At 41.4% G+C, this 16643-nt stretch overlaps 2 protein-coding genes across 2 annotated transcripts in view; one reads left to right on the forward strand and one right to left on the reverse strand.

The window, feature by feature from the left end:
• The window catches only part of timm50 (translocase of inner mitochondrial membrane 50 homolog (S. cerevisiae)), a 28614-nt gene extending 19723 nt beyond the window's left edge, over nucleotides 1-8891 (reverse strand). The window contains exons 1-4 of the mRNA XM_069161412.1: nucleotides 8670-8891; nucleotides 6943-7093; nucleotides 3114-3145; nucleotides 1103-1124 (exon numbers count right to left, since the gene is read on the reverse strand). Coding sequence (XP_069017513.1) covers nucleotides 1103-1124; nucleotides 3114-3145; nucleotides 6943-7093; nucleotides 8670-8867 — 403 coding nt within the window. The 5' untranslated portion in view covers nucleotides 8868-8891. The remainder of the gene's footprint in view (nucleotides 1-1102; nucleotides 1125-3113; nucleotides 3146-6942; nucleotides 7094-8669) is intronic.
• A 3082-nt stretch (nucleotides 8892-11973) lies between these two features.
• Nucleotides 11974-16214, forward strand: rnaset2l (ribonuclease T2, like). Its single transcript, XM_069161438.1, has 8 exons — nucleotides 11974-12162; nucleotides 12544-12611; nucleotides 12711-12768; nucleotides 12858-12925; nucleotides 13842-13955; nucleotides 14048-14096; nucleotides 15004-15078; nucleotides 15872-16214. Exons 1-8 carry the CDS (start codon nucleotides 11974-11976, stop codon nucleotides 16073-16075), a joined length of 825 nt encoding a protein of 274 aa, XP_069017539.1. The 3' UTR covers nucleotides 16076-16214.
• Nucleotides 16215-16643: the final 429 nt, after the last annotated feature.

Here is a 16643-nt window from a genome sequence, read left to right on the forward strand (position 1 = left end):
GGAGGCAGACCTGGACCTCTGGGAGACGGAGCTATTGATGAAGTGATTATTAGTAGTGAGAGGCGATCGGAGTTCGTTTAGACGGCAAGCAGATTGATGGGAGGATTTATCACTCGCCCTCTTCATCACTCACCCTCTTCATCATTCACAGCCGGTTCAACGCTGATGTTCATTTAAAGGAGTATTTCAAGTGCTCAGACGAGAAATTTTTGTAATATTTAACCGACTCCCTTCTTATTTTTAGCCCGTAAAAACTCATTTAAGGAACATTTTTGTTTACTTTTAATAAACGGAAGCTTTTTTTGCGTTTATTTGTATGACAACACCTTTTAAGCACGGCAGTCAAGATTTAGTTATGTTTCCTGGTTGAAGACTTAATTTGAGTTTAAAGTGAGGTTTTTTTGGCGTCAAATTGCAGGAAAAATTTTGATAAACAATTAAAAAAAACTTCCTTAAAGCTCCGTATCTTTACAGAACAGACGGTCTGTGACTTGTCCTTTCAACAGACACACCCCCAAAAACAGGTCTTTTTGAAGCTTATTTTCTAATTAATGAGGGATTATTTGAGATGAATGGGAGTCTATGGAGCCGGAGGCTTTTTGGAGCCGACCTCTAGTGGCACTCGCTGGTATTGCAGCTGAAGACACTTCTGGACCAGAACCATTTTACAGACCTGAAGCTACGAACTCTTTTATAAACAGTCTGTGGATGTAACATCACGAGACAGTTGGTTGATGGAGGAGCTCTTTTTAACAGGAATGTAAATGTGCTTTTGGGCGGTCGGACAGGCAGTTTGGAGGGATGAGTGATGGGACATGGGCATATGGAGGGTTTACACACACACACACACACACACACACACACACACACACACACACACACACACACACACACACACACATACGCCTACACACAGGGAGCAGTTGGCAGTGCCATCGAGGCTCCGGAGTGATCCATCATCCAAACAAACACTGACACACACACACGATCCAACACGACCTCAGTGTGTGTGTGTGTGTGTGTGTGTGTGTGTGTGTGTGTGTGTGTGTGTGTGTGCGTGTGTGAGTGACGGACGTAAAAAGAGAAACGTGTTCACACTCACCTCTGTCGAACTCATCAGGAATCTGTCAGACAGAGCAGAGAGCAGAGTCATTACACACACACACACACACACACACACACACACACACACACACACACACACACACACTGTTGACAGTAAATAGTGCTTGTTGTGACGACAACTCAATCGACGTTTTCTTTTTGTGTTTACGGTGAAACAGACGAAGCCGATCGACGATCAATCGATTTGGTTTTAGTTTTTTTTAACCAATGAAGAAAAACATCTTTACAGACGAGAAAAATATGTACAGATGATAGCTCCTCTTATTGACTTCAAATTGACAAAAAAAACTATTGTTAAATTCACTTATTTGGTTTCAGCATCAATTTTCTAGTCTGAAATTAATTAAAGTTTGATTGGTTGATTGATTATCAGTGAAGAGGAGCAGGTGATGAAGGTGGAGGAAAGTAAAACATGTTGGAGAAGCAGTGAAGAAGAAGGCGGGCGTTCAGGAAGCTGGTGAATGCCTCCACCTGGTGGCCGCGAGGCAGAACTGCACTCACCCCGTCGGCTCAGTACAGAAAGGCTGCTGTGACCTCTGACCTTTCACCTCCTTTCTACCAGTTACTTCTGCACTCAGAAATCAGCAGTGATGAAAACCTTTAAATTTAAGTCTCAAATGAGACACCTGGGTGTTCAGACTGGGTTTGATTGACAGCTGTCAGAGCTATCTTTTTTTACAATTAGTGACACAATCAGAAATATAAAACTACTCTGTGTTGTGTTTTATTATTTCCTCTCCTGTCCTGGAAATTATGGAAATTAGCTCAAATCTGGTAGAAACATCTTTCATCTTTTTGAGATGCATGTTTCCTATTATAAATAAACAAAACTAGAATTAAAAACAACGGGTATTTAATATATTTTGACCGTGCACCAACGTTTGTTTACTTTTTAAAGGTGTTTCCTTTTAAAAATGAAAATAACTACAGAGCCAAACTTGTGTTTTTCTCCTGGAAACGTTCCCGCTGTTTTAAAATCTCAGGATCTGAAGGAGACGTCACCTTCGCTGGTTTTAATTTAAATCCATCAATGATCAGTGATTCTGATGGTGGTAGTGGGGGGGGGGGGGGGGGGGGGGGGTCATCAAACCTGACAGAAAACATGTGATTAGAGGAAACCAGATGTTAACATGAGATGAACTGATGTGGAGGGGTCATGTGAACGAGGCCGTTAAAAAACACGTCGACACCACTGTAGAGCTGCAGCCCGGGAGAGCAGGAGGAGGAGGAGGAGGAAGAGGAGAAAGAGAAGGAGAAGGAGGAGGAGCAGAAAGAGGAGAAGGAAGAGGAGGAGGAGGTCCATTTGCGTGTCTTTAAAGATGATAACACGGTTAACATCTGCGCTGCAACGACTTCAGAGGACCAGAAGTCGAGATAATTGAACTCTTTGAAGTTCCTGACTCGTCTCAGTTGCCTGTCGAGTGTGCTACGCCACCATCACCCCCTCCTCCCCTTCCTCCTCCTCCCACTCTTGTATGACAATGAACCAAAGGGTTTGTTGGAGGTGAGATAAGTGTGCTCCTTCCTTTCCCGTCCCCACACCTCCCACGGTTCCCACCCCACCCCCCCCCTCTCCCGTCAGAGGAAGTGTGCCTTTGACAACAGGAAGAGGAGGCGACCCCGAACGCCGCCACGCTTCAAATGCAGGGAAAGAAAAGTCACAGCAGCACGGCAAAGTGTGCGAACGTAAAATTAAACTAAAAGTTTGAAAGAACCACGAAAAGCTTCAACTAATTTTATATCCGTTATTCTGAGACTCTTTTTTTTTTTTTTTAATGTCTAATTTGGTCTGAAAGTCAGAAAAACAACCAATTCTCTAAATATTTGACATTTCTGCCTGACGAGGGACTCAAACTATTAGTTTATTGTTATTAAAGATAATCCAAATAATGGATAAAGTTTTTCCAATGAGAAGCTCTAAAACACGAATACTGTGCGTTTTATTTATATTAATCAACAAGCAAATAACTGTAAACGGTAAAACTCACCGTGTTTCCTTGTTCGTCCACCGAATTTGTGCCTGAAAACAGAAAAAAAGAAGCAGCAGTTTTATGAGCCGTCGTGGAGACGGTTCGCTTCATAAAAGGAAGAAGACAAACTTACAGTCGAGTCTTTTTTTCAGCGCGACACAAACACGTTATTTCGTGTTTTAATATAGATAATTAGTGTCCGGTGGCTGTGTTTTTGGCCGTGATGGTCCCTCTCCGGCCTCCACCGGGGGGGAAGGTCTGAGCAGCTAATTAGTTTGCAGATTTTCTGATCGAGTCAGATGAAAAAAAAAAAAAAAAGAGACCTGGAGATGAATCTGAGTCGGATACGGTCCAATTCATATCGATGATTTATTCCTGAGTTCATCAGATAGCAGAGATATAAAGATGTCAGATGAGATCAAATAAAATGAGGTAATCATTTATATTATATTTGTGTGTATATATTAATAAGTAGTAACAATATTCTATTAAATATGATATAACACATAATATGTTCACAAGTAACCAACATCTGACTCAAGAAGTTGGAAAAAAGAATAAACTAAAGGACATTATTAGCAGTTTTAGAGTGAATTTAAAGCACAGCTCTTATTCGCCTGTTGGTCTGAATGACATTTTTTTTTACCTTACACACAAATATATATATATATATATATATATATATATATATATATATATATATATATACATACATACATATATACTGTGTACATACAGTGGGTACGGAAAGTATTCAGACCCCTTTAAATTTTTCACTCTTTGTTTCATTGCAGCCATTTGCTCAAATCAAAAAAGTTCATTTTATTTCTCATTAATGTACACTCAGCACCCCATCTTGACAGAAAAAAACAGAAATGTAGAAATTTGTGCAAATTTATTAAAAAAGAAAAACTGAAGTATCACATGGTCATAAGTATTCAGACCCTTTGCTATGACACTCATATTTAACTCACATGCTGTCCATTTCTTCTGATCCTCCTTGAGATGGTTCTACTCCTTCATTGGAGTCCAGCTGTGTTTAATTAAACTGATTGGACTTGATTAGGAAAGGCACACACCTGTCTATATAAGACCTTACAGCTCACAGTGCATGTCAGAGCAAATGAGAATCATGAGGTCGAAGGAACTGTCCAAGGAGCTCAGAGACAGAATTGTGGCAAGGCACAGATCTGGCCAAGGTTACAAAATAATTTCTGCAGCACTCAAGGTTCCTAAGAGCACAGTGGCCTCCATAATCCTTAAATGGAAGAAGTTTGGGACGACCAGAACTCTTCCTAGACCTGGCCGTCCAGCCAAACTGAGCAATCGTGGGAGAAGAGCCTTGGTGAGAGAGGTAAAGAAGAACCCAAAGATCACTGTGGCTGAGCTCCAGAGATGCAGTAAGGGAGATGGGAGAAAGTTCCACAAAGTCAACTATCACTGCAGCCCTCCACCAGGTCGGGGCTTTATGGCAGAGTGGCCCGACGGAAGCCTCTCCTCAGTGCAAGACATATGAAAGCCCGCATAGAGTTTGACAAAAAAACACATGAAGGACTCCCAGACTATGAGAAATAAGATTCTCTGGTCTGATGAGACCAAGATTGAACTTTTTGACGTTAATTCTAAGCGGTACGTGTGGAGAAAACCAGGCACTGCTCATCACCTGCCCAATACAATCCCAACAGTGAAACATGGTGGTGGCAGCATCATGCTATGGGGGTGTTTTTCAGCTGCAGGGACAGGACGACTGGTTGCAACTGAAGGAAAAGATGAATGCGGCCAAGTACAGAGATATCCTGGAAGAAAACCTCTTCCAGAGTGCTCTGGACCTCAGACTGGGCCGAAGGTTCACCTTCCAACAAGACAATGACCCTAGCACACAGCTAAAATAACAAAGGAGTGGCTTCGGAACAACTCTGTGACCATTCTTGACTGGCCAGCCAGAGCCCTGACCTAAACCCAATTGAGCATCTCTGGAGAGACCTGAAAATGGCTGTCCACACAACGTTCACCATCCAACCTGACGGAACTGGAGAGGATCTGCAAGGAGAAAGGCAGAGGATCCCCAAATCCAGGTGTGAAAAGCTTGTTGCATCATTCCCAAGAAGACTCATGACTGTACGAGCTCAAAAGGGTGCTTCTACTCAATACTGAGCAAAGGGTCTGAATACTTATGACCATGTGATAGTTCAGTTTTTCTTTTTTAATAAATTTGCACAAATTTCTACATTTCTGTTTTTTTCTGTCAAGATGGGGTGCTGAGTGTACATTAATGAGAAATAAAATGAACTTTTTTGATTTTAGCAAATGGCTGCAATGAAACAAAGAGTGAAAAATGTAAAGGGGTCTGAATACTTTCCGTACCCACTGTACATATTATATATATACATATACAGTGAAGGAGGTAATTATTTGGATCTCCTGCCGATTTTGTAAGTTTGCCCACTGAGAGAAATGAACGGTCTATAATTGTAATGGAGGTTTATTTTAACAGTGAGACAGAATATCAAAACAAAAATCCAGAAAATCACATCGGTGACAAGTCGTTGTGTGAGTTTCATTGGTATTCAGGAGAAATGAAATCCAAACATCAGTTTGTGTAAATGAAACCAGCACATTCCTCCGTCTCACAAATCTAATCTGCAGGAAAAAAAACACACAAAGACACTCGCACACACACACACACACACCACACACACACACACACACACACACACACACACACACACACACAAGCCAGAGAAAATAATTCCCATCTGGTATTCCAACCATGCGACGTAAAATATTCCGCGATAAAACAAGGAAGTTAAAACTTCAAAAGATTTTTAAAAAAAGAACAAAAAAACAAAAACAAAAAAAAGCAGTAATTTCCGTTATTCTGTCAATAAAATGATTAAAGGATCCGAAACAGTAAAGACGTAAAAATGGGGGAAAAAAAGTTCCAACTTCTGAGAGGAAAATAAGAGTTGGTGTTAAAGCCATAATAATAATAATAATAATAATAATAATGATAATAATAATAACAATAATAATGATGATAATAATAATAACAATAATAACGCTAATAATAATGATAATAATAATTCATGATAATAACAACGATAATAATGATGATAATAATGATAATAATAATCATGATAATAACAACGATAATGATGATGATAATAATGATAATAATAATAATAATGATAATAATGATAATAATAACAATAATAATGATGATAATAATAATAACAATAATAACGCTAATAATAATGATAATAATAATCATGATAATAACAACGATAATGATGATGATAATAATGATAATAATAATAATAATGATAATAATGATAATAATAACAATAATAATGCTAATAATAACAATAATAATGCTAATAATAATAATGGTAATAATAATCATGATAATAACAACGATAATAATGATGATAATAATGATAATAATAATCATGATAATAACAACGATAATGATGATGATAATAATAATAACAATAACAATAATAATGCTAATAATAATAATGATAATAATAATCATGATAATAACAACGATAATAATGATGATAATAATAATAATAATGATAATAATAATAATAATAATGATAATAATAATAATAATGATGATAATAATAATAATAATAATGATAATGATAATAATAATAATAATAATAATAATAATAATAATGATAATATAGTGGCCACAACATTAATCTGTTTTTTTTCTCCATTAAAAGGTCCGAACGACCACGAATGAAAACGCCGTCGTACAAACCAATCAATGTCGAGTACGGGGAGACGACAAGTTCTACGCGATCGGCACGGCGTCACGTCGCCGTGGTAACGCACTCACCGAAGATGTAGACGATGCCGACGGCCCCGCCGATTCCCATGAGCCCCGCCAACCGCAGCACCATCTTTTTGGCGTAGGCGGTGTTCTCCTTCTGTTTCTTGTCCTCGGCCTGCTCGCCGTCCCGCTCGGGCTCCGCCCCCTCGGGAGGAGGCTGGCCCGGGATAAAAGAAATAAAAAAACACAACGGACCATTACATTATTAATTATTAATAAAAACACGCAGGTCAGTCAACGTTTCATTCTCTTACAGATAAATATCAAACCTCAAAATCACCCCCCCTCCCGCCCACTTTTTTTTTTAGTTTTTTTTTTTAGACTCTTTGTAAAAATGTAAATAAAAACTGAATGCAATCACATAAACCAACATTATATTGTAAAGAGACCAAAAACAACATATCAGATGTTGAAATGGAGAAATTCTATTGTTTTATAGAATAAAAACCATAGTTTGCTCATTGGTCTCTAAAAAGGAGGCGACAGGGTCCCGTTGCATCACCGTTATCTTTCTACAACACTGCAAACGTTTGGGAACCGAGCAGAACGGTTTCTGGAGTTTTGAAAGTGACATGTGGTCCCTGCTGTCTGATGCTGGATTTTTTATAATCTCATGATGCTCCACATCTTTTTTATGGTTTGTGATTCACCTGTAAATATATATATATATATATATACATATATATATATGTGTGTATATATATTTAAACGTCTTTTCATTTATTGTTTTAAAATAAAAGATAAACTACGTCGTTATTATTTATTCAGAATAAAAAGCAGAAGAAAAATAAACGTGACAGACGAGCAGAGTTCAAACTTTTGTTGTCGAGTTCAATTTGAAGTCGATTTTATTTTTTTTGCACAAACAAGTTGCAGAATTTGTAAAACACGTTCAATAAATCGGCGTCACGTTTGATCTGAAGACAGTGAGGAAGAGGAGGAGGAAGAGGAGGAGGAGGAGGAGGAGGAGGAGTGGGGGGGGGGGGGTCTGTTCTGACCTTCAAGCCAGATCAACAAAACCTTGGCTGTTAGCACACATTAGTTGTTGTTTTACAGTCCTTGTAGATGAAGGGTGGAGGAGGAGGAGGTGAAGGAGGAGGTGGAGGAGGAGAAGGAGGAGGAGGAGGGGGGGGGGGGGGGGGGCATCATTTCAGGTTCCGACAGCAGGACGAAACGCACCGATGCTAACGACACGCTAACTGTCCCAGCTGTCCCCGCGTGGAAAACAAACGCACACTTTAAAACGGGACTGTTCGGTGCTAACGGGGTCTCCGGCTGCCGGTGCTCCGGTAACCGGTGTTTACCCCCCCTCCCCTCCCCCCCCCTCCCCCCCCATCCCCCCTTCAGGTGACACAACTTAAACCACCAACCGGCTAACCTGTTAGCTACCTAACCTCTGGTCCATTCATTCAGCGGACTGCGGGGCTCGCGAGGGGCGGAAGTCTAACGTTTCTGGAGCGGACAAGTCTCGTGTCTCATGTCCTCGTGTCTCATGTCTCGTGTCTCATGTCCTCGTGTCTCGTGTCTCCGCCTGTCAGGGAACATGTTCGTCTGTGACCGTTGAAGCTAACCGTGAGCTTCACTTGAGGCTGTCAGCGAAGTGGTCGTGATTTGCTCCACGTGGGCACCCGGGGGGGGCGGGGTTTCCACGGTCCAATCCGCGCACTGCGGTACACCCGCTGTCCCCGCCCGGGTCACCGGCCGCCGCTGCCGTAGATCGAGCGCCCCCTCACCTGACTCTGCTGCTGGAGCCTCTCCCGGAGGATCGCCCGAGCCAGTCCGCCCGTCGCTCCGCCCGAACCGGCCGGCGGCTTCTCCGCGGAGAGGGTCCGGATGACGTCCACCGCGGCCGGGGCGGAGGCGCCCGCCGCCCCGCTCCTGAGCCGGAGGAGGCCCCGGCTCGCTCGCACACACATGGGGAACACGGACATCTTGGATCGGAGCGCTGAGCTGCCGGCGAGCGCGCGCGCGCGTGTCTGTGTGTGTGTGTGTGACGCGAGTCAAAAGGACAACAGCATCCGATTGGCTCGGACCGAGTCGAGTGGCAGGCACGAGGCGCAATCGGAGCAGTGAAAGGCCACGTGGAAAGAGATGGGGGCGGGACTTAGAGGCTACGGACCAATCAGAGGAAAGGAGTGCGTCTGACCTTCGAATTCGACAACTGCCATGATGGTTGGTGGCAAAATGCCCAAAGTGTGGGCAATTATATCACCTGCTTCAAACAGGAGCCCTTTATGGTATTATTGTGTGATGTTGTATTAGTTTGTTGGATGTTTTGCAATATTTGTTTTGGACACCTGGTGGCACTACTTCCATGCACAGGGGTTATTGTGTATATATAGGTGTATATATAGGTGTATATATAGGTATATAGGTGTGTATATATAGGTGTATATATAGGTATATAGGTGTGTGTATATATAGGTATATATAGGTGTATATAGGTATATATAGGTGTATATATAGGTGTATATAGGTATATATAGGTACATATAGGTGTATATATAGGTGTATATAGGTATATATAGGTGTATATAGGTGTATATATAGGTATATAGGTGTATATATAGGTATATAGGTGTGTATATATAGGTGTATATATAGGTATATAGGTGTGTGTATATATAGGTATATATAGGTGTATATAGGTATATATAGGTGTATATAGGTATATATAGGTATATAGGTGTGTATATATAGGTGTATATATAGGTATATAGGTGTGTGTGTATATATAGGTATATATAGGTGTATATAGGTATATATAGGTACATATAGGTGTATATATAGGTGTATATAGGTATATATAGGTGTATATATAGGTGTATATATAGGTATATAGGTGTGTGTATATATAGGTATATATAGGTGTATATAGGTATATATAGGTATATAGGTGTGTATATATAGGTGTATATAGGTATATATAGGTACATATAGGTGTATATATAGGTGTATATAGGTATATATAGGTGTATATATAGGTGTATATATAGGTGTATATAGGTATATATAGGAGAGAAGAGCACACTGTTGTCACCATGTGTGTTTTTCTTCATCTTCATTTCATCAATAAAAACTTCAATCAAAACGGTAAAAGACTTTAATCGTCTGGTCTGACCCGTTTACATTCATGTGACATCTCAGGAACACCTCGAGAGAATTTCTTCAAATTTCACACAAACATTAAGTTCAACCTAAGCAGGAACATTTTGGTGTTCAAAGGGCAAAGGTCAAGGTCACTGAAGCCAAAACACTGTAACCCAAAATATTTCACAGAGCCACAGCAATTAAATAAATCATATATATTTACTGTATATTTACTCACCAAACGTCATTATACAAATATCATATAGTAGATTTGGCATTCAGCTGAGGTTTTTTGTTTTTTCCTCAATCTTGCGAGAAGAAAAATTATTTTTGGAAAAAAATATAAATTCTCTGCCACAGTTTGTTCACATTTCTTTTATTTTCTTTTGCCTTTATTGGTGTGATTAGATCCTTGTATTTTAATTTTTTTTTCCATAGTTCCTGAAATTCAACAACACAGACAGTAAAGTAAAAATAACCAACACTCAGGTAGGCTAGCATGTTTATCTAAAAATAAACTCTCTGGCATTAAGGTTAGACTTAAAACTTTCCTTTCATACGTTACATGTCGGGTAGAAATAACCGATCAAGGGTCAAGGTCACTGTATATTCAAGATCTATATGGTTTGGACATACCTGCATGTCATTCTAGTTTTGACAAGCAGAGTGCAGCGTTGTGTGATTTCTCACTTCTATTCTGATTCTCAGTAGTAGTTTCATTAAACTGATTCAATTCAATTCAATTCTCAGTCAAAAGAAAAAAATAATTCCGCATGTCATAAAATGTGTCCATCAGTTATCTCGGTGTTGTTAGCTAAAGTCACTCCTTCTTATTAGTTTTCTGGAGGTCCATCTGAAAATAATCCCTCATTCATTAGAAAAGAAGATTCAAGAAGACCTGTTTTTGGGGGCGTGTCTGTTTGATTGACAGGCCTGTGGTGCAGTCAGGTTACAGCTATCGGTGGGCGGGACGTAGTATCGTCAGGTTTCCGATCAGATCGGTCAGATCCACCGCTGGCTCCTCCCCCAGCTCGTCCAAATATGGTCACTTCCTGCTCCGAACCGCTCCGAACTAGCAAAGATGGTGACGGACAGAATCTGAACTGGAGGATTCATAACGTTCACATTTGCTTGAGAAAAAACACAATATGACCCACGTCATTGCAATATTTTATTATGTTTATAAAAAAAAACCTGTAAAAAAAACAACAAAAGACATCCAGTGTTTCTATTGAATTCAGATCGTAGAGGATGAAACAGCTGAACCGAAGTTTCTGTTCTGCTTCACTTGCTATAAATGTGAATGTGCCGGTTCTCTAAAGCTCCAACACCTGCCAGGTGAAGGGAAGTGAACTCTTTCATTGTGTTTTAAAGAAGATCAGTTTCACTTCTTGTTTTTTGGGGCTCTGAAGACAGAGCGAAGACGCTCCAGCAGCTCAGTGTCGCTGCTGCAGCCGCCGGGTAAGTTTTATTTTACCTCTTCAGTGTTCGAGTCTCAGCTCATCACCAGAGGCAAAATACCACGATAAAACCCAAAAGAAAAAATATTTTATTTTCAGGATTTTTTAATTTTATTCCTTAAACAAATACCACCTAAATATATATACTGCAATTTTTTCTTAATATTCATGTTATATAAAATCTGTAATTAATGTAGTCATTAGTAAACATAATTCAAATTATTGTATTTTATTTGTTATAAATATTGTGATCAAAATAATATAAAATTACTTCAATAAAGCACCAGTTGAGGTTTTTATCCATTAAGATTAATAAATATTTTTTTGTGAAGTAAAAATACTCCATTTTATGTAAAAGTCCAGCATCCATCTCCATGTGAAGTCTGAGTAGTTAAACTACTCGAGTATTCTCCACCACAGTCACAAATATTTGTATTCCCGTACTTGATGAACCTGATGGATAAACTTTCGCCGCAGTCTTGAGGAGATGTGCGTCTCGCTGCTGCCCCTGCTGGTCAGTCTGAGTCCTGCGCTTTTGTTCCTGCCTGAAGTCACAGAGGGACACCGGGAGGACTACAAATATGGCCACCGAGCCGCAGAGCTGCATGACACCAAGCAATTCTGCTCCTGGAAGTGCCTCCTGTTCACCCTGCAGTGGCCAGCGGGGTTCTGTAAGGTGAGCTTCATCATCATCATCATCATCATCAAGGGAAATCAAGGGAAATCAAGGGAAGGGAATAGGAATGTCTAAAAGGAAGGAAGGAATGAAGGTTCGCTGTGTGAAAGTACGACACAAGGACAAAAACTACATTTCAAAGAAATGTATTGGTGCGCAAATTAAATCCCAAAATGAAACAGCCTGTTTGTAACACGGCGCCCCCTAAGGGTCATGGTAAGAAGTTTTCAAAGACTACCGAGGTATATGTTGATAAGTCGAATGAGTGTTAATTCCTCAGTGAAACACGGTGCTCCTCTCTGATGACTTCTTTCCGTTAACTGTGAGATTCTGAATCTCGTGTCGCTGGTTTTAATTTGTTGTTTTTGTGTTTTTTTGCAGTCTTTGAACAATGAGACTCTCTGCATGATTCCCCAGAGCGTCAACGGCTGGACGATCCACGGCCTCTGGTAACCGCCGCACTCGGCCAAACCCTGCAACATGCCTCCCCGGTCTACGACCTGTTACTACGCTGTAATATTACGTGTTACATATGCGTGTGTCCGCAGGCCTCTTCGTGACGAGTGCAACTGCCACTGCTGGCCGATGTTCCACTCCGACGTCCAGGTGAGTCCCGGTTCAGGACGAGCTCGTCCGGTGACCCGAAACGTTAGAAAACAGACGTACTGACACGAGGACGTTTCGCTGTCTCCCAGGAGCTGGACGCAGAGCTGACTGAACACTGGCCGTCCTTACTGAAAATCAAATCCAGCTTCCACTTCTGGTAAGAACAGCTAACAACACAGAAAACCGTCTGTAGTTCCTGTCTCCACCTGTAGAGGACAGTGTTCCTGTCTCCACCTGTAGAGGACAGTGTTTCTGTAGTTCCTGTCTCCACCTGTAGAGGACAGTGTTTCTGTAGTTCCTGTCTCCGCCTGTAGAGGACAGTGTTTCTGTCTCCGTCTGTAGAGGACAATGTTTCTGTCTCCGCCTGTAGAGGACAGTGTTTCTGTCTCCACCTGTACAGGACAGTGTTTCTGTCTCCACCTGTAGAGGACAGTGTTTCTGTCTCCGCCTGTAGAGGACAGTGTTTCTGTCTCCACCTGTAGAGGACAGTGTTTCTGTAGTTCCTGTCTCCGCCTGTAGAGGACAGTGTTTCTGTAGTTCCCGTCTCCACCTGTAGAGGACAGTGTTTCTGTAGTTCCTGTCTCCACCTGTAGAGGACAGTGTTTCTGTCTCCGCCTGTAGAGGACAGTGTTTCTGTAGTTCCTGTCTCCGCCTGTAGAGGACAGTGTTCCTGTAGTTCCTGTCTCTGCCTGTAGAGGACAGTGTTCCTGTAGTTCCCGTCTCTGCCTGTAGAGGACAGTGTTCCTGTAGTTCCCGTCTCTGCCTGTAGAGGACAGTGTTTCTGTAGTTCCCGTCTCCACCTGTAGAGGACAGTGTTTCTGTAGTTCCCGTCTCTGCCTGTAGAGGACAGTGTTCCTGTCTCCACCTGTAGAGGACAGTGTTCCTGTCTCCACCTGTAGAGGACAGTATTTCTGTCTCCACCTGTAGAGGACAGTGTTCCTGTAGTTCCCGTCTCCACCTGTAGAGGACAGTGTTCCTGTCTCCACCTGTAGAGGACAGTATTTCTGTCTCCACCTGTAGAGGACAGGTAAAAGGTCCACGTCTCCGTGTTTTTGTATGTTTGCGTGTCACAGGACAGACGAGTGGAAGAAACACGGATCGTGCGTTGCGTGTGTCGAAGGACTGAACTCTCCACTGAAATACTTCCAGATCTGCCTCAAACTACGACGACAGTTTGACATCCAGAAGTGAGTTCACGCAGGTTTCTTGGCGTCGCTCACCTTCGACGTCACACGTAGAGATGAATTTGTTATTAAAGTTTCACGTGTCTGTGCTGCAGACTGCTGGAGGACGCCGGCATCACTCCATCCTGTGAACGAACCTACAAGGTAACAACACGCTGTCACCTGACTGCACCACAGGCCTGTCAATCAAACAGACACGCCCCCAAAAACAGGTCTTCTTGAATCTTCTTTTCTAATGAATGAGGGATTATTTTCAGATGGACCTCCAGAAAACTAATAAGAAGGAGTGACTTTAGCTAACAACACCGAGATAACTGATGGACACATTTTATTCACTTTGGATTTGATGAGAGAAGTTGAATGGGAGTCTATGGAGCCGGAGGCTTTTTGGAGCCGACCTCTAGTGGCACTCGCTGGTATTGCAGCTGAAGACACTTCTGGATCAGAACCATTTTATAGACCTGGAAGCTACGAACACTTTTATATCCAGTCTGTGATTAAATATGATCAATTAATCTACATTTGTAAACACCACACACTTTTTCTTTTTTAAAAACACGATTCTGTTTTAAATATATTACTTGTCTCGATATATTTTGGTTGTTTTTTTTTTTTTGGTTGCAAGTTAGAAAATTGTACATTTTTAATGTCCACAGTATAATCAGAACAATGTGAAGTTAACTATATGTATTCAGGCTGCAACTAACTATTCTTTTCTTCATTGGTTAATCCAACAATTATTTTCTAATTGTTTTGTCCATAAAATGTCAGAAAACAGTAAAAAAAATAAAAAAATAAAAGGTCATATCCAGGTTACTATCATGTAAAGCAAAGAAATGCATCAAAGCGTCACAGTAGGCGCTGGAACAGCAAATATTCGGCACTTTTTCATATAAAACTGACAAAATTATGAAGATTTTCTGTTGACCCGTTTCAGTTTCTGTCTTTTTAGGGGAGGTTGAGCGATGTCCTCTGATCATGACGTTTATTATCGTCTTCTGCTGGAAGAAATGGTTTCCTGTGTGACTACATCCGGTTTTTCTGTGTTTAGGTTGCGGCGGTGCACGACGTCCTGGCTCCACATCTGGGCGACAAACACGAGGTCCAGTGTGTGACGGACGACAAGGTCAGATCATCCGTCTTTGGACTAAAGAACGTTAATAACTCATATAATTTGAAACTCATTTATTGAGAGTGAGCTGCACCTTAAGTTTTGGACTGTTGACCGAAACCATTCGAAGACGTCACAGTTTCTAGAAAGTTCACATTGCCATTTTCAGATAATATTATAGATGACGATAAAAAACAACGAGACATTAATATCCTGGATATTAATTGACCAAATAATCTGGAACTTTGATATTAACCTTTCAAAATAACTAACGTGAAGACTAATGCACCAAAATAACAATAACCTGGATATTAAAGCATCAACGTATCAAGAACTTAACGTGACAAAGAAGCAAGAACATGAATCACAACGTAAAAAAAAAGAATCAATAACTGGTGAATGAAAGTAAAACGAATCACCATCATGAGTTCCACACGTTAACGTGACCGCTGGTGACGTGAACATTTGTGATGTCACCACGGACCTGAAACCGAAGCGGAGAAATGTCAGATTTTTGGGAAATAGAAAATCTTCAACACGCCGAGTGTTCCTGAGCCCATGCAGTGATTTCCACCACAGAATCAGGATTGTTTTTAAAGAAGTGCCGCCTGAGGGCGCAAAGATCCCAGAAAACATCCGATTTTGTGTCAAACTCTGTAAATGGTCAACAGAGACCTTTGAATATCGCGATATACTGTGATGTGAAAGTTTTTTTCGGCCACATTAAATCTACTTATGAATCCAGAAAACAAGAAGCAGGCGTAATAATCTATAATCGTGTGTTACCTGTCTGGTCTCCTCCCATCAGGACAGACAGGTGTGGTTTCAGGTGAAGATCCCTCTGTCTCGCAACGTGACCGTCGGCTGCGGTCACCACGGCGACGCTGACGGGGACCCCGCGGCCGGGTCCGGCCCGAGATCGGGCTCCTCTCCTGGGCACCCCTGTCCTCCCGAGGTCCCCCTCTACTACCTCCCCATCGACCACCAGAAGCCCAAACTGCCCTGCGGCTAACGGACCCGCCGTCAACGAGGACTTTTAAAACTCTCATCAAAACACCTGATTAATCCAAACAAATCACAAAAGTACTTCAAATGTTTCAAACATCATTTTTCTTTCCGAAGCATCACTGAAATAAATGTTCTCGTCCTCATGTCATCGATCGATTGTTTCGAGTCCTCCGGGTTCATTTAAAGCCCTTTTAAGTGTTCCTGCTTTTAAAAATGATATAAACAGGAAATATTTATGTGTGATGACATCGTTCCTCCAACGTGTGGTACAGTTTGGACGTACAAACATGCGTCAAACGGTGGTCGGTGACGACGGCCGTTACCAAGCCTCCAGTCCAGATTCTGTCCGTCACCATCTTTGCTAGTTCGGAGCAGGAAGTGACCATATTTGGACGAGCTGGGGGAGGAGCCAGCGGTGGATCTGAATGATCTGATTGGAAACCTGACAATACTACGTCCCGCCCACCGATAGCTGTAACCTGACTGCACCACAGGCCTGTCAATCAAACAGACACGCCCCCAAAAACAGGTCTTCTTGAATCTTCTTTTCTAATGAATGAGGGATTATTTTC

The sequence above is a fragment of the Embiotoca jacksoni genome, unplaced genomic scaffold (genome assembly GCF_022577435.1).
Source record: "Embiotoca jacksoni isolate LCO1_2020_lvr unplaced genomic scaffold, fEmbJac1.0.p SCAF_28, whole genome shotgun sequence".
NCBI lineage: Eukaryota > Metazoa > Chordata > Actinopteri > Embiotocidae > Embiotoca > Embiotoca jacksoni.